Source organism: Rhagoletis pomonella, unplaced genomic scaffold (genome assembly GCF_013731165.1).
Source record: "Rhagoletis pomonella isolate Grant_MI unplaced genomic scaffold, Rhpom_1.0 Rhpom_scaffold_00006, whole genome shotgun sequence".
Taxonomy (NCBI): Eukaryota; Metazoa; Arthropoda; class Insecta; order Diptera; family Tephritidae; genus Rhagoletis; species Rhagoletis pomonella.
The window spans coordinates 9034743-9060453 of NW_023458560.1; the positions used below are offsets into that span (position 1 = coordinate 9034743).

Here is a 25711-nt window from a genome sequence, read left to right on the forward strand (position 1 = left end):
TTAAAAAGAGAAATTTAACTTCCTAAAACAAATATAATTTGTGCAGTTGCCTTGGCTAAAAAACACAAAAACTTGATATACTATACAAAAACCTCATCCTCTTTACGTGGTTTTATTTATTTATTTTCTATTTTTTTCGTATATTTGTTAGTGTTAAAAACGGGATCAGATAATGACACGGCTGTTCAACAAGTCGTAACAGAATTGTTGAATGAACAGACCTCATGCAATGAAAGCATGGAAATACTCAATACTGGTTTCTCCGATTTTATTTACACGGCCTAAAAGTTATTATAAACTCCCTAAAAGTTATTATAAACGGTTTATATTTAAATTTTTTTAATTGTATAATTGTTGAACAATTTTTAACCGACTTCAAAAAAGGAGTAGGTTATCAATTCGTCGGAATACATATATAGTTTTTTTATGTACGTTACCGCATAACTTTGGACCACGTCAACCTATTTCGATAATTCTTTTTGCATCGGAAAGGTAGAGTCTCACAGGTGGTCCCTTAAAAATTACTTGTTTTCTGTACGTGTCTCATTATGCGCCTTTAAGCGCGTAATAAGCGCTATGTTGAATATCGTCATCGTCAGTAAAAGTGACGATAGGGCCATCGTCAGCCATGTTACTGATGCGCTGACGATCGTCGACGATGACGATGACGATATTCAGCATAGGGCCGATTGGTTTTTCTAAGGGGAACTTTTCTTTCGATAGTGACGGATTTTAATCTTCATTTAAATTCAACTGCAGGCGAGGAGATTATGCAAAAAGTTGGTATCGCTTTGTCGAGTTTTCAATTGTAAAAAATATCAACCAGAGGACAAGTTAGCTAGTGTAAAAAATATATAACATTTATCTACATACTTACATACATATGTATATGATTTGTGAAAAAAAACAAGCAATTCATACACACATACATCACATCAGCTACCAATTTTGTAAAATTTTACTCGCATTCATACTACTATTTACTACATATTTGTTATATACGAACTATTTATCTAAGCGGTTATTGAACTTTTGACCTTTCCCAGATGCTGCCTCGGATGTATGTGTGTTCCACACATACATATACAGAGGTATGTTTTGTATTGTGCGTATGCATGCCGATGGGTGTACTATATAATAATTTCACCGGGAAAGATGCTGAGCTTAAATGCATGTGACCCAAAGCACAAAATCCCAGCAATAACAAAATCAGCAGCATTCAAGGGATAGTATTGCATCATGCAATTTGTTGAGGTATTTCAAAATTTCGTCTACAAGTAGCAAGCAGTTGCATGCGTTCGATATTTAGTACATGTACGCAGTACATATTTTTTTTCATATGTAAATATGTATATACAATGTACATTCGTATGTGCATACATACATACCTACATAATTGTATAGGGTCAAAGCTTCGCACAGCTTACATCACAGATGCTTTCCAACGATATTGACTGCGCGCTCGATGACAAAGCTGCAGCTTTTACAAGTGTGCCGCAAAATGCTTCTGGAAAATAATATCGATCCGCTTTCCAGCAACCCTCAAACTGTGTGTGCTCCTTAGAAATGCAGAGTCGTACTTTTAGTGTTCATGTATGCACATATGTTTAAACACATCCACGGTTTATGCTAGTCTGTTGCTCTAAGAGCAACACCATCAGTATGCACACACACGAAAAATAAAGTATATTTTACCGGCTGTCTTCACATGCTTGAAAATCACGCTTGCGTTCTGCTTTTTTCTCTCACAAGCGGGATAGTTTTGTTGATTGGACATTTGGCAGCACACTTTTTCATTTGTAAAATGTCGCCAAAAAATAAGGTTACAGCTTTTCAGGCTAAATTTGTATTTTCTACTAAAATAAACGATGTTTCTACTCTGAAGAATTCTGCGAAATGAGAAAATACCTGTCAAATAACAAAAATTATAGTTGAAAGCATGCGAGATCTCGCAAACCGCTCGGTATGTGAGAAAAAGTATGCTTCGTACTTTTTGCGGTCTACAGAGCGGGATGATCTCGCATGCGTCGTCACGCAAGCGATATTTTCCAGCACGTGAAGACGGCCGGTTAGGCACCTAAAACGGGTGACTGACAACTAGGGTGATTAAGGTTTTTCGAGACCGGTTTCCACAGTATTTTTTTGGAAATCTATATACGGTTTTTTTTTTTTGAAATATGGATTTTCGAACATTGAATAAACCGAATTTTTTGATCGAACAAGCCGGATTTTTCATTTGATCCAAATCTTGACCTCTGAATAAAACTTTTAGGTTTTGCAAGCTTTGCGGTTCAAGGGAAGTCAAGCTCCTAATTAGTTTCAAATTGATATCCTGAGTTATTTGGGGATGAACAGTATATCATATTTGATTCCAATAAACGAATGCTTGGCGATTCAACGCTTTCTACGTGTTTGGGCGAGCTCCTCTCCGCATTCATGTTCTGCTTCTTTTTTATGGCAGAAGTACACGAAGAGGGTTGCCATTGAGTGCCAAGGGGCGGCAACTGCTTGAAAAGACCTTTGTTGATGTTGCTGCATCCAGAAAGTGAACCAGGGATCTCCCGAGTGGCAGTAGGCATCTCTAAGCTTTCGGCTGCGGCGGCAAAACCAAAAAATATCAGAAAATATGCAGTAAAGTAATAAAAAATACCAAACGTGAACTTTTCGCTGATTTTTATTTGTTTTAGTTTTGATATAAAAAAACGTTGTACTTATTTTGCTTTGCCCTTTGCTGTTAATAGTTTTATTGTATTATTTTGTCATGACTTCATACCAAGATAAGATAAAATATGTAAAATAAAACCGGTTTATGCGGTTTTTTCTTAATTTCAAAATAGGCTACCGGTTTTTTTTTTTCAATTGCAATCTTTCGAATTAACACGAAAACCCTACTGACAACCCACCTATCACACCTACATACATTGCACACCTACAATGGGAGTACTCAGAACGGTCCGTTGTCGGTTGAAGTTTATTGGGATACAATATTCAAGCTAGGAAAATAGAATCCAACTATTTTTCTTAAAATTAAATGCACTTAAGTATGCCACAAATATATGATTGTATGTACATATTTATGCACGCATAGGCAGAGCATTGGCTATACTTTCCGCCACCGCCCGTTATTGCGAGTTTGCGCAAATAGGCTCACAGCAAATTTCTGGTTATACTATTTATAAGATACAAGTACATACATACTTGTATACAGTTTGTGAAATTTTTAAATAATTTTATACCAATAACGATCTTCTTAGCTGTGTGACTAAGGTGAAATTGCCAAAAATATACGTTGACTTAAATCAAATTGCATGTATCAATCAATAGCAGCGTCTTTACTGGGAAGCCAAATGACTGTGACATCCAGGCAATAAATGTAGGACATAGCTAGGGATTTGGCGCGTACATAGACGTTGGAAATTGCATAATATATGCGTGTACATAGAAGTAGAACAGGAATTGCTAATAGGGGGCATTGCTCAATTCCACAGCATTCACAAAATGTAAATTTTTTTTTCGAAAAAAGGCGCGCATATCATGAGTACATACTTATACTTTGTATACATATACATACAATTACACATATTGTGGCATGGTTTGGTGTGGTGTGGTGTAACTTACCTTACTCAACTTGTCGCCTTCGTGGCGTGGTAGGAGCGAGCGTAAATTCTGAAAACCGGCATTGATGCTTTGCATTCGTCGTCGTTCGTTGCTATTGGCGATTTCTCGTCGCATACGTTTCTCACTCTCTAGCAGGTTTTTATTGCCGCTATTGGTGGCACTGCCGTTTGGTGTGGTGCTACCACCGCCACCACTGCCACCACTCTTTATTGATGCACTGCTCGTATTCATGCCGGAATTAGTGTGGCGCTGACGCTGTGGGATTTGCGGTTCCGCCTGATACTGAATGTATTCACCTCCGGAATCTTCTAATTGTAGTCTGAAAGAGCGTAAAAAGTAAGTCATTAGATCTCGTAATGTGTATGTAAAAAAAATTGGGTACACCTCTTTTGATATACATACATCTACTACTTAGTATAGGTTTGTATGTACATACATTAGGGTGCCCATCGAAATTTTTTATTTTTTTTTTGAAGTTTCAAGACCATACAACCTAATTTTATTAGTTTTTATGGGAAATATTATTGCCTATTTTTATAGATATTTTAAAGGTCATTTAGAGGTCAGTGACCTGTCGATTTAGGTCAGAAAATTCGATTTTGTAGATTTATGAGTTTTTGAATGAGTATTTTTAATTAAATGTCAGGGATCGAATGTGATATGAGGCATTTAAAATGGTATATAATAATCTATTGTCGGACTTAGCTTTTTGGGATTTTTTATCGAGTAAAATAAAAAAAAACGTATTTCTTTTAATTTTTTAAATTTTGGCCATCGATAATTTCCAAAATTTCAAAATATGTTACTATCTAAAATTAAATCTAATTTTAAATAAACTGATATCTCAATTATTGCAATCTTATAAAAATTGTCGAAGTTAGGCGACTTTTCTTAAATACGTCCCTGAATTTATATTTTTTATGTAGCGGACTTTCAGATTATTTGAGCAGTGTGGCTAAGGAATTCATCAATATTTATTAAAAAAATGTCATGTAAGTGTATCCCAAAAACTAATTGACCGATCTCAACTAAGGTTTCTTAAGCGCCATATTGGAAATTTTTGAAATCGGACAAAAACCACGGCCGGTTCTACGTACCGGAATGACTCGGGTTTTACCCGACCAAGGGCTGTTGTTTCGGCGATCTAACCCCTTAAGTCGGCGAAATCCATCAAACGTTGCTCGATTCTAGGGCTACACCTTCTCCGCACCCTTCTGCTCAGGGCTGGCATAGAGTCAAACCCAGGGCCAGAAATCTACACCTGCTGCGTATGCCAGAGACGACTGCATACAAACTCCACCTCGGTCAGGTGCAATGCCTGTGACGGGTGGAGTCACCTCCGTAACTGCTCGGGCCTACGTACGCACCGGCAATGGACCACGTCGTTCATGGCCACATGCTGTGCGAACCGAACGGCAAACCACCACCCGCCTGGGCAGCACACAATCAACACACCCACACCCCAACACAACACAACAATAGACACACAAACAAACACAATAGCACCCACACACCGCCGCCGGCAACTCCTAGTCCCTCCGAAAATCTGCTGTCAGTCCAGAATATACCGTAACGTTACATCAGTCAAGTGCAACTCTTGCCTCGGCTGGTGCCACTTTAGGGCGTGCTCAGGACTTCGCAACACGCGAGATTGGATAGTGACTATGTGGGCCCCTGCTGTGCTGCCCCATCGCATCCCTCCCCCGCGACGCCGCCAACCACCACCACAAGGCAGCACCCCCTTTTGCAGCACGTACAGCAGGGGGCCGGCAGGCAACACAACTGTTTAACACCACACATCACAATCGATCTCCCAAGGCACACAAAGGTGCTACAATTTAACTGTACCGGACTCCAGAGCAAGATCGAGATAACTGTCTTTATGGGAAGGCATGGAATATTAATAGCTGCGGTCCAAGAGACGAAGTTGCACGCCAATTCAACCCTGTTGAATTGCGCCGGATACAACGTGCACCGTCGAGATCGCGAGCGAGATAATGGTGGAGGTGTAGCGTTCATCACGCACCACACTGTGCAGTTTCGTGTCATTGAAGCAGACATCGACCGCAGGGATACCCTCCTAGAATGTCAGGGTATTGCTATCCGGTCAGGCGATGTTGAACTTGAAATATTTAACGTATACATACCCCCTACTCAGAGGTGAAAACCGTATGGTAGTTGGTGACTTTAACGCGCACCACGATCTTTGGCACTCAAGCCTGTCAAATGATCGTAGGGGAATACATCTGGCTGAGCAGATAGACGATTCGACATACTGCACAATGAACGACGACGCACCCACCAGGATTATGGGCAGCTGCTGCAGCTCACTAGATCTAACAATTGTCAGCGCTGGTCTGATAAACAGCGTATCATGGCCGACCTATGCTGACTCTAGCATCAGACCATCTGCCCATAGTCATCTCGATTGATAAACCTGCCGACTTTGCTTCCGTGGATCACCGGACTTATGTCAACTTTTCCAAAGGTGACTGGAAAGGCTTCACGGATATTACTGAGGGCGCCTTCACTGCACTACCCATACCAACCGACGTTCATGTAGGTGAACGTAAGTTCCGCAGGGCTGTCACCGCTGCTGCAGCTCGCTTCATACCAGCAGGATGTATTAAGGATCCACGTCCGAATTTTCCTGCCGAAGCGGCTGTTCTAGCTGATGAGCGCGACAACGGTCAGGCCGATCCCGGAAATCCCCGTATTAGGGATCTCAATTCGGAGATTCGGCAACTTGTGAACGTACATAAGCGGAAGATATGGAAAGAGCATTTGAAGACCTGCAACTTCGCCTCTGGTGTGAGCAAGCTTTGGTCAACCGTGAGGTCGTTGTCCAACCCGACGACGAGCGACGACAGAGTCGAGATAAACTTTGGTGACCACGCTTCGTCGAACCCGGAGAGATGCGCGAGCTATTTTAGCCGGCAGTTCATTCTGCATCCTCCGGTGGATAAAGCCAAACGTCGAGTGACCAGAAGGCTGCCAAAATGCCAAAACCTAGTGCGCCTCGTGTTTTCACCAGCGGTGTGGTGTGGGCAGCCATCGGGAAGGCGAAAGCCTCCAAAGCCATTGGAGCCGAAGGAATATGCATGTTGATGCTGAAAAATTTGGGTCCTGCTACTCCCGTACCTAACGGAGGTCCTCAACCTGTCTATGACCACTCTCGTCATTCCAGACATCTGGAAAATGGGGAGAGTGGTCCCACTGCTCAAACCGGGGAAACCAGCCAACAAAGGAGAGTCTTATCGCCCGATAACTCTCCTTTCCCCGGTAGCGAAGACACTCGAGGCCCTGCTGCTCCTGTACTTCACGAACCACCTGACCCCAGCGAAGCATCAACATGGGTTCCGTAAAGTGCATAGTACAACAACAGCACTTAACGCCATAAACACTCAGATAACTCGTGGCCTAAACCGAAACCGCCCCTGTGAGAGAACTATTCTAGTAGCGTTGGACCTGTCCAAGGCGTTCGACACTGTCAGTGATTCAACGCTACTAAAAGATATAGAGGCCTCCTCACTCCCACAGGGACTCAAACGGTGGTCGGCGAATTACCTGAGTGGTCGACACTCGTCATTTATTTTCAGACAAAACTAGCAAGCCACGTAAAATTAAACAGGGGGTACCACAGGGTGGTGCCCTGTCCCCGCTACTGTTTAATTATTACATATCAATGCTTCCTCAGCCACCATAGGGTGTTAATATAGTCTCGTATGCTGACGATTGTTCGATCATGGCGTCTGGGAATGGAATTGATGACTTGTGCTCGAAAGTAAACGGTTACCTCTCCGAACTTTCTCGCTTCTTCACTGCAAGGAGCCTTGCCCTATCCCCTGCGAAATCGTCGGCAACCCTTTTCACCACCTGGACCAAGGAGGTCAGACTGCCACTGGGTATTCACGTCGATGGCCTAACAATACCGACGGTGAATAACCCGAAAATCCTCGGGCCAAAGATAAAGAAACGTCGTTGGCAACATACAAGGCAATTGGCCGACCGGTTCTAAACTACGCAGCGCCCGTATGGCCGCCGGGGACTAGCAGGACGCAGTGGATGAAGCTACAGACCTGCCAAAACACGGCATTACGAACTGCGACAGGATGCCTCCTGATGACGCCTCAACACCACCTTCATGACGAGGCCCAGATTCTTCCATTAAAGGAGCATAACATAATACTCTGCAAGCAGTTCCTCGCTGGGAGCCACAGACGTGGCCATCCCAGCGGGCAACTGCTCGCGGAAGAGCCCTCGCCACGGCACGTCAGGAGGCATCTTTACGAACTGACAGACGAAGTCCAGAGGTATATCAAACAACTTCTGGACCCGTCATCCTACCGACAGGCCCTGAACGGCATTCACAGGGAATCAGTCTCAAGTTATGTAGACTCCCGCCATGTGAATGCCGTTCTAGGCACACAACCACCGGACATGGACGGGACAGAACTTTGTCTGCCTCGGGAGACCCGCACTACATTAGCCCAACTTCGCTCTGGCTATTGCAGCAGGCTCAACAGCTACCTGAGCAGAATCAACGAGGATGTGCCCAACCAATTCCTGGCATGTGGAGAGTCGCCACATGACTCCCGGCACCTCTTCACATGCCCTGGGAACCCCACTCAGCTAACGCCCCTGCCCCTATGGACAGCCCCTTTGGAAGTAGCACACTTCCTGGGCCTCCCCCTAGCTGAAATAGACGACAACGTTGATGGATGAACCGCCCCGAGCGGGGCTTAGCAGCCGCTACAACAACAACAACTACTAATGTAAATGCATGCAAGTGAAATGGGTCTGCTAGCCACAGTCTTCCGCCGCAGCTGCCGCGATAAGGAAGAAATTGAAAGCTTAGAGTACTATCTCTGTCGCAGCCATGCCCAGCGAGGGCTAGACGGCTCTCATTTCACCATTAATTCTTTGATTTCATGGCGAACCTAAGCGCAGCAGGCACTTATGAATTCTCGCGTTCCCTTCGAGTTCTCTACTCTTGGATGCAGGCAGCCATCCCAACCTACCAACCCAGTGGGCGGGCGGCAGTCTATTATGTAATTCTTCTATCCTCTTATTGGCTCTAAAGCCTTAGAGAGGCGCCACCATTATTAGGCGTCCTTGATTATCAGCATTCTACTGATATATGTAAGCACATAAATTTAGTGTATTGTGTTATCACTTCACAGCGGTCAATGTGCAAGCCAAGCTTAATAAACAGTTTAACCAAAAAAAATTGTTTATTGCCAAACTTTCCAAATAATTGTTGTTACTAACTTAAGTACATACTTGTATAGTTCACAGGTTGAGACTTTATAATTTCTTGTGGGAATGTGGTGACATACATACATACATACATACATACATATGCAAGTATGTATGCATGATGTTCAATAAACATACAATCAGTGTGTACGCAGATAGTACTTATGTACATATGTATGTATGTTACATAAGTTTTTGTTTATTTTCTCGCGCCATTCATAAATCTCAATCGATTTCGTATTCGTTAGCTCCTCGGCTGCCATCACAAATTTCATTTCGTATTGCTGACATTGGAATGCAGTTTCATTCACCTCTGTGGTTTACTACAGCACAAACTACTTTGGGCAAATACTAAGATGGCGCGACTTGCAGCATTTTTATTCAACGCTTTTGAGCTCACCTATGCTGGTATGCATGAATAATTTGTAGGTATTTATATACATACATACTCTATACCCTGCAGTAAAATTTAGAGAGAGTCTGAGAAAGCGCTAGTTCCGAACTACATATCTCAGAACTATCTCTGAACTAGTGCAAAAGGAATGCAAGGCGCGACAGTTGAAACTTGCTGTGTAAATGTGCAAATGCTCACTACTCGTACAATACGAAAGTAACTCAGCGAGATGTCCTCCGACTCAAGCATCGTGGGTCGCGAGTTCAAATTGCGGTGGAGGCAGTTGTGAGTTTTCAAATTAAATGAATTTAAATTGTTGCGTGCAGCTTACAAAAAATTTTTTAAAAATTAAAATATGTAACAAAAATGTAATCTGTAAAAGAAAAGAATAAACGAAAAAAATATCCAAAAATCGAGTCTTCCTCAAAAAAAACTGTCCAAAACGGAACCGACTAAAAACTAGTTGCAAAGTAATGCACTGGGCGACAATTGCCACCGCTAATGACATCGCCGTGTAAAACTAGACAGTTGCATTGCCTGGGTATTAAGCTAAAACTAGTACTGTCGGAAAAAGGTCTAGTTCTATGCTAGTTCTGAGCTAGTCAGATTTTCTGCGGGATATGTACATACATAAACGTCAACATGACATCAACTTATGAAAGTTTATCCAAACGGTACTGTCCAAAGTTGCTATTAGTGATGTGCCGAGTCGAGTCGACTCGAGTTCTGACTCGAGTATTTTAGAAGTACTCACGTACTCGAGTAAGCAAATTATAGTATTCGCATACACAGACTCGAGTATGGGTCTCGAGTACTTATAATTATCAAACACCGAATCAGGTATTTTTGATATATAAATGGCAGTTTAGCGTTAAAAAAAATATATATATATTTACCAAATACACCACACAACTAAATTAATTTTAATATCGTTATAGGTATTAATTGCCAAAGATGAAAGGAATTTTAAATTCCAAAGGAGTAATTTTATTGTTTATGAATCTAGATCTCATGGAATATTGTCATTATAATTGAAGTACTAGTTGAACGTTTAAGGTACTGAAGATTTATTTGTTTTAACTCATTATTTACTTTGGATATTTTTTTATGACATACTACTAAGTTCTAGTTCTACTATGATAAATAAAGCAACTGTTATTGAACCCTATATTTATTTAATTTTAATTATTATTTGCAAGTATGTAAGAATTAGATTTCTATATTTTGATCTACATAAATCGGATATACTATCTTGGAGTTAATAATAATATCATGTTAATTAAAAAGTCGGCATTTCGGCTGGGTGCATGTTCAGCAGTCGAATCTGTAACGTATTCGAATACCGAGCTCTGAACTCGAATACTTGATTCGAGTATCTGACTCGAATCCTGACTCGATTCTTTTTTTAATGAGTATCAAAATACTCGAGTACCAAAAATAGGCGACTCGGCACATCACTAGTTGCTATTAACCGTGAACACAGCACAAGAGCCAGTAAATCTTCGAAACATGCAAAACGACCTTAACATGTCTAAAAATAATATATAAGTTTTTATGGAAGAACTTGGTGACGGTGTGGCGAGATGAGAGATGAAATAAAGGCGTCTGCATAGACGTCACCTCATTGATGCATTCAATACCCAGCAATGCACATATGTCCTAAACAGTTCGATGAATTTTGTGTGTATATGTACATATGTATGTATGTATGTACATACATTCAGCGTCCAAAATATGCATACCCTGACGTTTTGTCGATATTATTTACATACTTCGGTATATATATTTTCAATACCAAAAACCACAAAACCACAAAAACCAAATTTTTTAATTGCAAATGCAAAAAAAATTTCAAAAACTTGCATAAAAATTTTCAATTCGATTTCCTAGAAAAATTTTGAGTATGCACAGTTTTGTAGTCCATTAAATATTAGTATAAGTAGGTAGGTAGATAGATATGGCTGTCACTGATACGCTGGGACACACAAAGGCCACGAGTCGTTCTGCGTTTCTACCTATAAGTGGCCTGTTAGAGCACCAATCGTGTGAGATATATCCTCCCTCTTTAGAGAGTATAAGCTTCGAGACCTTTTTTGATCCCTCCTCGGCTAAGTTCGCCGAGACACTCAACAGATCGTAGATTGCATCCATCCTTCGCGACGCGAGCTAAGTGATATACAAGTGCTTTCCCTTAAAATAAATTTTTACCACGAGTGTTGAATGAGATAGCTCTTTTCTAAGACTTTTGTGCTAGAATAACAAAAGTCTTTCGAACTATCTGGGCATTTGTCTTTCATTTGTCTTACGAAAACTTTTTACTGTCTTAGCCAGAATTGCCCTATTAATATTAGGCGATTTCTCAAACTCAGAAAGTCAAATTCCACGTATTTGGACATTCCTTATATAGACAAATTTACTAAATGTTGGTTCACGCAAGGCAGGGTTCACGTATGTAGTTGCGGGTACACTGTACTATAAATGAAGACAATTTCTGAATTTTCGATTAAAAATTTTCAACTAGAAGGAAAATGTTTATTACCTGATTTTGTGTGATTCGGATGATTGTTCCGAATCGATTCCATATTAAACACACTTTGGTATATTTAAGTTTCCAGAAACGAGATATTTCCTGCAGGCCACAGAAAAGTGCATACATTGCAATGCATTGGTTGGTTTGGTGGGTGAGATGATGCGACAATCCGATGTGAATAGTGTTGTTACCGTCGCAATGGAATGTGGTTCTGCAACTCCACAACATTGCGAATTCTGCTGTGTATGCGCACACATGGAGGCGTTTTTTTCTTATTCTTAGTGGCATTGAGGTGGTTTGTTTTTTGTTTCTCATTCTAGGAATACTTGTGATGCAGAAAATTCGACAGTTTTGAAATTCCACAATCGTTAAAGCCAGTTTGAAATGGCAGAAGAGCTCAATAGCTAAAGCGGGGTACTAACGACAGAAACCTCTTCAAACTGAAACATATTTGTCAAACAGGTTTGTCGAGAGTAGCGCTGCAATACATTACTGCTGTTGCTTTTACCAAGCATTTGGTTGTTGGGAATAAAGTTCTCGAAATTTTTTTTAATTTTCTAGATAGCTTTTAAAACAAGCAACTTCTTATTATAATATAATAAATACTCGTTTAATGAAGTTCAACATATTTTGCGGTAAAAATATCGACAAATAGGTCGATTTCTATACCGAAATATACACATACTTAATTATATACTGTCTACAGATTGGATACATATATAGTGTAATCGATACTAAAGCGAACAGCGGCTTTTGTTTAAATGTACGAACCTCCACGTGATCAATTCCAATTGCAGCTTTTTCGGCTCCATTTATTTCATATCAATGGTCAAACATTGACAACTCATAAACAATTTTTACACAATTCAGTTATATGGGCAAATCTAAAAAATATGTACACTTTCAAAAAAAAAAAACAATATTTTTTAAATTTGTGAGCACACCTATGTTTTATATATAATTTTATTCGTAATCTTTTAATAAATCGATTTATAGAAGTATAATTCATTTTAATCAAGCGCTTCAAAAGTTGGAAGAGGAATAAACATGAAATAGAAAACAAAAGAATAAGCTGGGTTCAAATTACGCGGTTCAAGTTGTAAACTTTCAGCAAAGATTTTGAAAGTCGAACTCACTTAATTAATTGGCTCCATTTTTCGAGAAAACGGCACTTGAAATTTTGATTAAATTTTAACTATTTTATAAATAAGTTATTTTACTACAATTTTGCACACAAGAGTTTTTTAATATTACCTTAATTATTTCTAAAAATTATCGAAATAGGTTCACATTAACATATAGCTCCAATACTACTGATTACTCAGATATGTGTTTTTGTGCTATAACTCTAATTTCATATCTGAATAATAAATTGTATGCGTGCTATATGTTAAATTGAACCTAAACTAAATTTTAACCTGTTTAATTGGAAAACAACGTCTCTGATCAATCAGTTGTATGGAATCTAGATGTTTTAGTGAACCGATTTCGACGGTTTTAAGGAATAATTAAGGTAATATTAAAAAACCGTTATGTGCCAAATTTTAATAAAATATCTTCAAAACCCGGGGACTTTTTTATAAAATAGTTAAAATTTAAGCAAAGTTTCAAGTACCGCTATCTCGAAAAGTGGAGCCAATAGGGTAATACTGAGGTTTGAATTTAGAAGGCTCCAATTAAGTAAGAGCAACTATCAGAACATTTGTCGAAAAAAAATTGCTTTGATACAACTCTCGAAATATTCTGACTAAAAGGAGCATCATTTAAAGTAGTAAATCGGGGTTTTTACACACTTCTAGAGGAAATTTTTTTAAGCATTTTGCAGGTATATGTAATTTTGTAAGGATTAGCAGTTATAGAAAGATTTAGATCATTTCGACGTATTTTCCAAATGTGCCTTCAATTAAGGTGTTTTTGGAATAAAAATTACGCTCAAGATCACAGAATATTTTATCTTTAAAAGTTAGTTTATTCTGAAAGCACACCTCTTGCTAAGGTATCAAATTATTCGTAATTGTTTGTAGAATACAGTACATACTTAAAAAATTCTTAAAATTAAATGCTTCAAAACTTATACGCGATAAACCGAAAATTTTGAAAATTTTGAAATGTGGAGTTACAGACTTTGTCTTACATACTTACTACATATGAAGTGTACACATAAAAATGCCCATTTAATTTCAAATCAGAATATGGTGTGCTTCAAAAGTTATGACATAATTAATTGTGCCCTTCTTAAAATTACATAAAAAATTCACTTGTTTTCATTATTTTTTAAATTTAAACGCCTATAATTCAAAAGTTATGCAGGACGTTTGACCATCGATATGGGCCTGTCTTCTGCCAAATTCATTAGGGGGGTCCAAAATTTTATTAGAAAAAGTGAAGTACGAAATCTCTGTTTCTTCAGGAGACTTCCAATAATAACACCCAATTGTTTATTTTACTATTTTTTAATACTAGCGATTTTTTTAGTGGTCCCCTATTGCATTTTTCCTGCTTTTTTTGGGGACCTATAAAAAATAATTATTATTAAAAAATGGTGCAATAAACAATAGGGTATTATTCTTTTCAAGAATTATATACCATTTCTACTAAAACAAATGTTTCCCGCATAGAAACTACATAGAAAACTGTGAGTGCCTTGAGCGACCTCTAAATATTTTTTCGATTTCGAAAAAAAACAAAACGGGAATAATTTGGTGCGGTATGCAACAATCCTAAGTGATGAGAGCATTACAATTCCGACTTTACTTATTTATTTTTTACCTCCCTAATGTAGTACATACTAGTGGTATACGCCGCCGAGCCACGCCGCCGCCGGCGCCGTTTTTTGTCATTTCTCACGCGGCGGCGGCGTTCGGCGCCTAAGTAATTTTGTACAAAATTTTCATGATGTATGTACATTGAATACATCGTTTGAAGGAACTAAACTCTACTTATATAAAACACAATTTTACGAAATGAAAAGTACATTTTTAAATTAGTTTTTTTTTGCATAATTTGGGACACTAGACAAGAATATGATCTCCTTTATTTTTCCAAAAATAGCGTAACTCGTAAAAAACATAGGTAAGATATTTTTCGACGAAACCGTTTATTACAGTTAAATTAGGGTCGAATACTGGTAATCTAACGATTTTTTCCCGCAGTAGACAATTCTTTTCAATACTACAACAATACTACTTTTTATACACCTAGTACAACAACAAGAAAGTTATAAAACATCAAAAACTTTAACGCCAATATCTCAGAAAGCAGTTTTAGTAGAAGCGGCCTCTTTGCATCGAGCTCCTCAATTATTGGAGATAAAGTAAATACAAGTTGATTTTTCTATGTATTTTTTAAATATTTTAAACAAACACATTTTTTGCTAATATTTACATTCCTAAGTTATTTTATTCTGGGGTCCCACATACGTATACAAGTACTAGGTGGTTGTGTGAAAATTACGTTAGCATTCCTTAGTGGGGGTCAAACCCCAAGAAGGCTTTGCGCCCTCGCATCGAAGTGTTTTCTAAACAGTACATTAGTATTATTTTTCATTACATTCGGTTCTCCTTAGAAAAATTTGGCGCTTCATATTTTAGTGGAAATGTTAACCATCTATAAGCTATTTTTTCAACAGTGGGTCTAAAAGGCCCGTTCTGGTTCGAGTTGATGGGTTAAACTTTTGGAAAAAAAGTAGACCAACCTTGTTTTCAATGTGTAATCCGCAAAAAATCGTAAGAACTCCGTAATTTAACATAACGTTTGATAAGATTATTGCAAAAATTTATTGAGAGCGACATAAATTACCCCAATAACTAAACTTTTAAATTTTTTTTATTTCTTTACATTTAATAGCATATACGGATCTGTAGAGAACATAGAGATCCGTGTGATTATGTATGTATGTATATACTTCTTCTGTTCGCCCATAAATCAGCGCCAGACACTCAACATTTTAATTCAAGTAGGAAGTAACAATATTTAATTTTAAAACTAATTCAATAATGAAAAAAATGGAATTATAATAACAGAATAATTGGCATGGCGAATGCCTAACGCTGACGAGTTGAAATGATAAGATTAGTAGCCTCATGACTCTTTGAAATCTACCTTATGAGCAGTAGCGCCGGCGTTTCCCGACGCGCCGGCGTCGCCGCCGCCGCAAAGCCTATCGGCGTAAACCTCTAGTACATACAAACATATGTATGTATGTATATAAACCTTATGTTGGATGATCTATAAATATACTAAGCATCATATGTACATACATGAGTACATAGATACGTATGTAGTTTCGAGAAAACATGTATATTCCCTGCAGTAAAATTTAGAGACAGTCTGTTAAAGCGCTAGCTCCGCCCTACACATTTCAGAACTATCTCTGAACTAGTGCAAAACGGCTGCAGAGAGGGACAGTTCAAACGTTTGGTGAGCTAGTTGAGCTCTGTTGAAAATTAAATGCACAAATTCTCACGTCTCGTACAATACTCAAATAGCTCAGCGGGAAGACCTCCGACTCTAACATCGTTGGTCGCGAGTTCAAATCGCGGTAGAGGCAGTTGTGATTTTCAGATTTAATAAATTTAAATTGTTGAGTGCCGCTTAAAAATTGAAGAGAAAATGATCAAATTTAATATAAATAAAATAAAAGTATAAAAAACGAAATAAAATGTAATCTGTAAAAGAACAGAAAAAAATGAAAAAAATCGAATACTTAATCAAAAATTTTTCATAAAAAAGTTATTGCCGTAGGTCTGCCCAAAATGGAAGCAGTTATTCAGTAAAGAAAAAATATCCAGTGATCTAGTTTTAAACTTTTTTCTCATAAAAAACTTATTGTCCCAGAACTGTCAAAAATGGAACTAGTTCGAAAGTTTTGCATAGGTGGCGATTTCCACTTCGTAGGACATCGCCATGTAAAAACAGACAGTTGAAAGCATTGCGTTGGGATAGATCGAGAACCTAGTTCTGAGCTAGCGCGATTTACTGCAGGGTTGGAACAGCTGTCTACAGAAGAATCTACATCAGTGGTCGGCGCTTCATACCACAATTGTGGAAGATCAACTCACACCATGATTCAATAACACAAGGTTGGATAACCTGGCAGTTGTCTCGCTCCCGTATTCTGCCTTAGCCTGTGTTGCTTTCTTTTTTGATTTATAAAAACTACTACTAAAATACAAGGATAAATATTGTGTTCGTATAAAAAGTTTAACAGGCAACACTGCGGATATTTTCATCGATTGTTTTGTGGAAATTCATTTTTCTATTGCGCAAATTCAAGTAAGTATGCCAAAAAAATCTAAAATAATGGAAATATTTTGAATTAAAACAATAATTTACATATGTATTTCTTTGCAGAGTCTCAGAGTTATTCACAAATCGTTTTAAAGAACTAGAGTTTTACAGCAAGTAAAGTTTGGCACATTTACAAGTAAGTATACCACACCATAAAAGTGAAAGTGCAAATATTAATAAATAAATTTTCTTGTGCAGGTCCGGATCGTCTGTGTGTCCGTCCACGTCCGCTGGTGCAGCACACTTTTTACAAAAAGAAGTGGCAAACACAACGGTGAATACATAGAAAAGCTCTCCTGTTTCTAAATCCTAGTTTGACTTAGCATTTACTTCTTTATTTGCAGTAGATGTGGCAAACAAGTATTTCGTGCGTAAAGATGATACACCTTTGGCTGGTTTCATTGAAGGTTACGGTATTTCCGGTGTCAATCTATTTACGTATACGTTTTTCAACCACGAAAACTATTAACAGCTTTTGTACGAAGGTCTTTGGAAGTTACCACAAAGCATACAATTATTGCATCCAACCATTTTAAACCCCACTACATGCATACGCTGACGAAAATCTTCAGACATATAAAGAAGACTCGAAAACGCCAGAGACAACATATGGAAAATGGTTTAGAAGAAATAAATAGGATACTGTCCGCATCCGTTGACTTTTAAGCAGATGCGCAAGCGATATGTAATAGAAGACATTACCAAAAATTTACATTTTTAAAGCAAATGTAATTCAAGTTAAGCTGTTAATGATATAAATTTTAAATGTAGCCAATATAATGATTAACAAGACTGACAAGAGAAAATAGTAGAAAATATTTACAAAAATTTACACGTTTAAAAAACGAAATGTAATTAAATTATGATACTGAAGACATATTTTTTTAATGTAACCAATATTACGATTAAGAAGACTGATTGTAAAAAACGTACAAAACATTAAAATTAAATTTTAATTAAAAAACCCAAATGTAATTAAATTAGGATACTCAAGATCTAACTTTTCAATGTAACTATTATAACGATTAGCAAGACTGATTGGAGAAAATAGTAGCAAACATTACTAAAAAATCGAAATTTGTAAAAAACCAAATGTAATTCAATTACGATATTGAAAATGTAACTTTTAAATGTAACCAATATAATGATTAGCAAGACTGATTGGAGAAAATAGTAGAAAACATTACTAAAAAATTAAAATTTGTAAAAAACCAAATATAATTCAATTCAAGATATTTAACATGTAATTTTTAAATGCAACAAATATAATTTTTAATGGATTCATTCGTATGCATTATATCAATTACATCATTACTATTTGTATATTTCTTCATATAATCCCTTTGAATAAAGGATTTGTTTAAATTCCATTTATTTTGTTTAATATATACTGGAATTTCAATGCACCCATGGTTTATTTTGAATATTTAGGAATATTTGTCGACACGATTTATCTTTGGTCAGAATTTTATTTCATTTTAATATCTATATGGCATGTTTATTATACCATAAAAAAGTTAATTCATTGTCTATTGTGTAGGTCAGTGGAATCCGCTTCACATATTTAATTCAATTAAAAAAAACAAACCCCCATTTCAGCACTACCGCACTACTTTTCCTACTACCTTTTCACAAAAGGGGATAAAATTGTTACCCGCTTCTCTTTCCTTCTCAAATGCAACCTTACAAGGCAGTCGATTGACACAAATGTCAATATTTAGCCAACCTTGTATTATTGAATCATGAACTCACACGTGTTCTTACGCTCTATCGTTTAGTCGTTGGCTAGAGAGCAACGAATCAACATCGTGTTTGGGTGTTGCGCTTTGTTTCTTGTATGCAAAAATGCCTTACGAGAAATATTAATAATAATAATAGATTGGCGCTTACACATATGTTAGTGTTTGGCCGAGCTTCTCCTCTGACTTGTGGCGTGCGCCTTGATGTTGTCACACAAAGCGGAGGGACCTACAAATTTACGCCGACTCCGAACGGCGATTGTATTTTAATGAGAAGCTGTTTTTCATGGCAGAAATACACTCGGAGGTTTGCCATTGTCTGCCGAGGGACGACCGCTGTTAAGAAAAAACCGTTTTCTATATTTTTTGGGATGCTGCTTTGACCAGGGCTTGAACCCAGGTGCTGATGAGTGAAAGCGCGCACTGCTTACCACTACACCACAGCGGCCGACACGAGAAATATTACATGCTTGAAAATGCTTTTGGTGACATGCAGTGCCTTTTGTGTTATAAGTCATTTAAAAAATAGAGAATATGCAATTCAAAGACATTTTGATTATTTTCATAAGGAAACATTCTGATGAAGAAATACAACGACTTTTTAATGAAAAAAAGTTAATTTTTTCCAAAGAATTAAAGGGTGGTTGTTAAAGGGAATATATATGCGATTGGAAGACATTTTTAATCATTTCATAATGATATGAAAATTTTGATGAACATGACTTTCAATTTTTTTATTTAAATTTTCAATATTTGACGTGGGTGAATCCATATGAATTTTGAATTTTTTTTATTTTAGTTTTACTTCAATATTTTCATAACTAAAAACACCAAAAACTCGAGAAAACCAGTTTTAAAGTTGTGAATTTACATATACTCCCAAGGGAAAAATTAATAGATATTCAGCTTTATCATTTGTCTCCGTGAGTTTACTTTGCGCGGATGAACATTTTTCGGGTGAATTTTTTTTCGGGCGAAACTCAGGATAAGACTGATTTTGTTCTAGTGAGCTACTGGTAATCGTTACAGCTATGAAATTTTTACACTTCATAAGAACTAATGTTCATTCTTGCATACTTAACCCGATTTTTGCTTTTTTGGGATTATGATACTTTCATAGTAAATGAGCGATGCACATATGTGTACATATGTATGTGTTAAATATATGTATTTATATGTTTTTATTGAAGACCGACAAGTTAAAAATTTTGTTTCGCTTCTCGTAATTTCCTACTGGGTTGCTCATGCGGAGCAGTTCTCTTGTTCTCACCAACACAGTCACAATTTAACTTTTGCCGACCACTGATCTACATACATAAATGCACACGCAGGATATTTTTCGATAAATACAAAATATTTATACCTACCGATTTAACTATATTTTCAACATGTGCTCATACTTACATACATACATATGTAGATTTAAATGTACATACAAAGTTACACGCATATGTACATTAAGCCGTATCACGAGCTATGAAAGAAAAAAAGTTTAGCGTGTCAGTTCTATTTAAACACTTATGTCGAAAGAAAATGTTGGGTCTAAAAAAGTTTTTTACGCACCCGCTAAAAACCGCTAAATCGCGTTATTTGCTATAACTGTCTTATTTTATATCCGATCTTTTAATCTTTATGTCGCTGAAAAGGTCTCGCTCAGGACTAAAATTGGCCATTAAATAGTTTAGGCATCAAAATTTAAAAAATCGATAGCAAATAAGAAAGTTATAACAAGAAACGCGATTTACAGGTTTTTAGCCTGTGCATAAAAAAAAATTGTTACACCCAAAATTTTGTGTCGACATGAGTATTCACATAAAACTGACACACGGTAAACTTATTTCGTGATACGCCTTAATGTACACATACTGTGTGTAAATATGCACACGAGACGGTGGAAAATTGCAAATGATGACACAAATATTTACCTAATAACTTAAAGTGACAGTGGAAAGGCTACATAAATGTACACAATTATAAATGTCCACGTACAAATACATATGCACACTTAAAAACATACATATTTATGTATTTACCCAGCAAAAACTTTTCATTTTGGGGAACCACTTTCCGAGAGTAACCGCTGCCTTTTCGTTTACAGAATGCATTATTTTAACATGTGCATGTCATGGGAGGTAATCGAATAAATGTAAAATTTCTTGGCTTTGCATTACATGTAACTACGTTACTACATTAATACAAAAATAAGCTCTTCCCAAAAAGTTTCAAAATTTTTGCTGGGGATCTATGCATATCCAAATGTATGTATGTACAGTATTGGACATATCTATAGCACCCCCCCTTTCAAAGCGATATGTTTAATTATTTGTTTTTAAGAATTTTCAATGAAAATACAGTTCTCTAACAAATCCCATATAAACCAATGTTTTAAACTTTTTAAAAGACCGCAAAAAGTGCAACAAACTTTCGCCTAACCTTTTTCAGGACAAGCGAAACCATTTTCAAATTAATTGAAATCTTTTTCAGATTCAATGAAACTTTATTCAAATTAAAAGAAATTTCATTTTAAGAATGTTTCATTTAATTTGAAAAAAGTTTGGTTTCATTTAAACTGAAAATGCTCAAATTAAGTGAAACCGTTTTCAAATTAAATGAAACCTTTTTCAGATTCAATGAAACTTTATTTAAATTAAATGAAACTTTTTTCAAATTAAATGAAACATTCTTAAAAGGAAATTTCTTTTAATTTGAAAAAAGTTTCATTGAATCTGAAATAGATTTCATTTAATTTGAAAATGGTTTCGCTTGTCCTGAAAAAGGTTTCATTTAATTTGAAAAAGGCTTCGCTTTGTTTAAAAATGGTTTCATTTAATTAAAAATGTTTCATTTAAACTGAAAATGCTATATATTCAAACTAAATCACACGCAACGGAAATATTTTTAATTCTGCTAGGTAAAGATAGATACATTTTTCCGTCAATATTTCGCGAAAAACATTTTTGCACCATCTTTCCTATGATAAACTTCAGAGCAGATAACGAAAAGAGTCTGTGCTGTTCGCATTTTTAGATTTACTGCTTACACTTGGTTGCCACGTAAACCTCACAACTTTTGTTTTAAATAAGCAACAATTTTGTAAATTCCGAAATTTAAAAAAAATGTAAATATATGTAGTTCACACTGAATCAAAAACTATAAAAATAATAGCTTCAAATTTTGTACAAAAAGAAAAAATAAAAATCATAAAATTTTCGCCAAAAATTCAAATTTGCTATTCGCTGAGAATTTCAGGTCACTCAAAAATTGAAAATTATTATACTAGTATGAAATGGGCTATTAAATTGCATAGCCGAAATTTTCGACAAAATTTTGATGAAAAAGTTTAAAATTTTTTACAGTTTGAAACTGTTATTTACATAAATGTAGATATTGTTTTTGTTAATGTTAACTCTATTTAAATAAACACATTTTTTTATTAATTACAAATTCTACCTATTTTTTTTTAAGTGGTGATAAGGTTTGCGTGCCCAAAGTGTATCATTTAGTTTGTCTATTCAAGTTTTATTAAAAAATTAGTGATTTTAGTAAATGACATCCTATCCATCCGTAAGCCCCATATGTAGCATATGTACATAGGTATGTATTGACAAGTGGCAATAACGTAAACAAACCAAAACAGCTGCTGGACACGACCAATAAACAATGTGGAGAAACCGTATGGAGGTACAGTAAACGGGAAATTGCAAATGTTTTTGCCTCATGTCACGTACTTAAGCAAGTAAGTATTTCCACCCTCTTTGTGATTATACAGTTGCTGTCAAATAACAAACGACTACATACGGATAGGTACAAATGTATACCTCGTCACCTCAAATGCAAAACGACGTAACAACAACGTAATTGAAATGGAAAAAGTCCTGACTAATATTTTTTATTTTTTCATAAAATGATGTGGGAGTTGTAATGCGAATTTTTAATTTTTTATTAGTTACGACTTGTTCAGCGACGATGTTTGCATTTCAGGTGACGATATGTACATGCACCCACTAGAAAGTTTCCGTGCAGAGACTTTTTTACATAGAAAGTTTTTTCGTTCACTTTTTTTATAAAATTTAATTTTAACAAATTTTTCATGTTGTTGTATTAATTTTTTTTATATTAAAGTATATGTAGCTCATTATCTAACAAAACCCCTATAAATTCATATTTTAAACAAAATTGCAACTAATTTTCAACTTTTTAATCAGATTTTTAAGATTTTTTTGAGTATGCAGTTTTATAGCTCCTCAAAAAACGCTTTGATTTTTGATAATTTTCATTCTGAATGTATTGCGCGCTTTTTCCCATTCAAAAAAAAAAAAAATGTCGAATATACTTTGTATGGAAGAAAATACGTAAAAAAATTGCCAAAAATTAACGCGATTTTTAGCAACTTCAAACTTGCAGTTTATTCTACTAAAATTAAATGGGCTATAAAACTGCATATTAAAAAAAATATCTAAAAAATTTTATTAAAAAGTTGAAAATTTAGATGTAATTTGCAGAATTTTTATAAATTTTGCACAAGTTTGAAAAATTAATTTACATACCGGATTTTTTTTAGATAATGAACTATACTTGTATAAAAATAATAACTATTAAATAAACAAAAGAAAAATAGGAAAAATTTGTTAAAATGTTGTGTACCTATTTATTTTTCCACCACTGTATGTATACATATGTAAGCCATTTAGATATAAGTTTCAAACTTTGTATAAAATTTATGTACAACATGCGTAAAGAGCTACATAATTATATTTTTTCTATCAAGTTTAAAAACATTATGGTGTTTTGTTGTTTGGGTAGTTACAAATCCTTAAAACATTTTAGTGAAATCCTTTCCAAGCTCATATTAATACTTATTGAAAAGTTGCACATTACGGGTGCTCACATATCGATTATAATTTCATAGTAAAGTTACCAGATCATAAAGTAGAATTTTAACTGGTAGTACCTACCCTAATTGTAAAAGTTGTAGGTGTGCTAAATACGTGAGCACCACTGCATATGTGCGAATGGTTGTTTTTACATTTTACATGCCAATTTACGTATAAATAATCATGTGCTTTTAATATACAGACGAAAGGTACAAAAAATGCAATAAGAACAACAAACGCAAAGTGCTAGTACACTTCGTCAGAAAGCGGCAGGTAAATAATAGAAAACGCAATAAATTGCAAAAACAAGTGCCGACATTCAGCCGCATTTTCGCTTCGTGTTATCGCCTAAATTTGCAGTTAAGTTATACGTAACATATGTATATGCACCGACATCAACTCGCTCGCCAATCTGGCCACCCATTAACACATGGCAAAAAAAAAAAAAAACAAGAGAGACTTGAGAAACAATAATCACTCTCTGGCAAAAAAATTTCATGTGAATTCCAAAGCGCTGTTGCAGCAGTCGGTGCCGGTTTTGGAATGTGGCTCCGCAGCCGCCCGCTCCAATGACGATTTTATTAGTTTTTGGCCTTTTTATGAGCCAAATGCCAACAAATCTCGCCAACAACAGCCGTCTTTCCATGGATTGGTGCAGGTCCATGGCGTGCATGCATGTAATCGTCTGTCTGACTGTAATGCCGCTCTCCACAGAGGGGCGGCAGCGACGGTAGCTGCGCTGGCGTTAATGCTTCGTATATTTCAGAATGAACTTGCGTACTATGGCATTCCATGCGCCAATCGACACCGATTGGACCTCCATCCAGGCAGTATACAAACAATATTTCCAATTGGCAAAGCAAATCAGCCGTTGTTTGAGGCGCGACAAGAAGACATGGAAAACGGAAATGACCGCACAGCTGTACAAAACCATCAAGATAAAACGATTTGTAGTGAAACGCTTTAGAATCGAAATCGGAGAGTTTGTTCAGCTGATATGTATATTAACGAATTGGTTAACACCTTACAGTGGTGGTGCAAATAATTAGGCGCACTTTGACTTACATAAGATGTGAACTGTAGTATAAAAAAGTTCAAAATAATTTCTAATTACCTGTTGAAAGAAAGAGTTGACACATGTTTGCATTTGAGATTTTTTGAATTTTTTAATAAAAGTCATTTTATGCATTTAGTCATTTTATGCATTTAGTCATTTATGCATAAAGTCATTTTATGCATTTATAAATAAATAAATAAATAAAATTAATAAAAAATTAATGCTTTGCAAGTATAAAAGTCATTTTATGCATTTATTTTTTATGAATTTGAGTTATGAAGTACAAGTAATTATCGGATTCCCCCAATAAAGGAAAGCGATTGATCTCGAAAATGTCAACCAATCCCCCATTTGGCTCAAGTGATGTTTTATACTATGTTAAAGGTAACAACAGCTAGAGCAAGAATTCATAGCAGTAACCAAAAATACATACAGTGGTCGAACAAATTATTGCCGCACCACATTTTGCCAAATTTTTAACATATTATTATTTTTTCTAAAAAGATAGTTCGTTGTTTAACAAAAGCTGTGTAAAGCCGAGATTAAAACTGTGCACAATACTAACAAAAATTCAACAAGCTTTCGTAAAACTTTCGAGATTTTAATTAGACTAGGAGTGCCAGCTACTGTCGAAATTCGACAATGTACAAAATTACTTACTTACCGGAAAATCTTCTGCTTTGGAGCTAAAACGTGACTTGAACTTTTTATATCTTTGGAGGATCCGTATATTTCGACAACGTATTTACGTGTGTCAAGTTAGCACTACACTTTTCGAAATTGGAAAAGTTAACTACGGCATTAATTGTAGTGTTTTTGTTGTAAATTTGTTGTGGGAAAAAAAATTTGTAGCTCTCGTTTTTTAAGAAAAAATGGTATGTAGTGCTAACTTGACACCATACACCTAGTCGATAGAATTGAGATATTGAAAATGTTATAACGGCATTAATT

The 25711-nt window shown here is 36.2% G+C and overlaps 1 protein-coding gene across 1 annotated transcript in view; it reads right to left on the minus strand.

Moving 5' to 3' along the window:
- The window catches only part of LOC118740381 (helix-loop-helix protein 11), a 72690-nt gene that overhangs the window by 36533 nt on the left and 10446 nt on the right, over positions 1-25711 (minus strand). The window contains exon 2 of the mRNA XM_036471892.1: positions 3619-3937. Coding sequence (XP_036327785.1) covers positions 3619-3937 — 319 coding nt within the window. The remainder of the gene's footprint in view (positions 1-3618; positions 3938-25711) is intronic.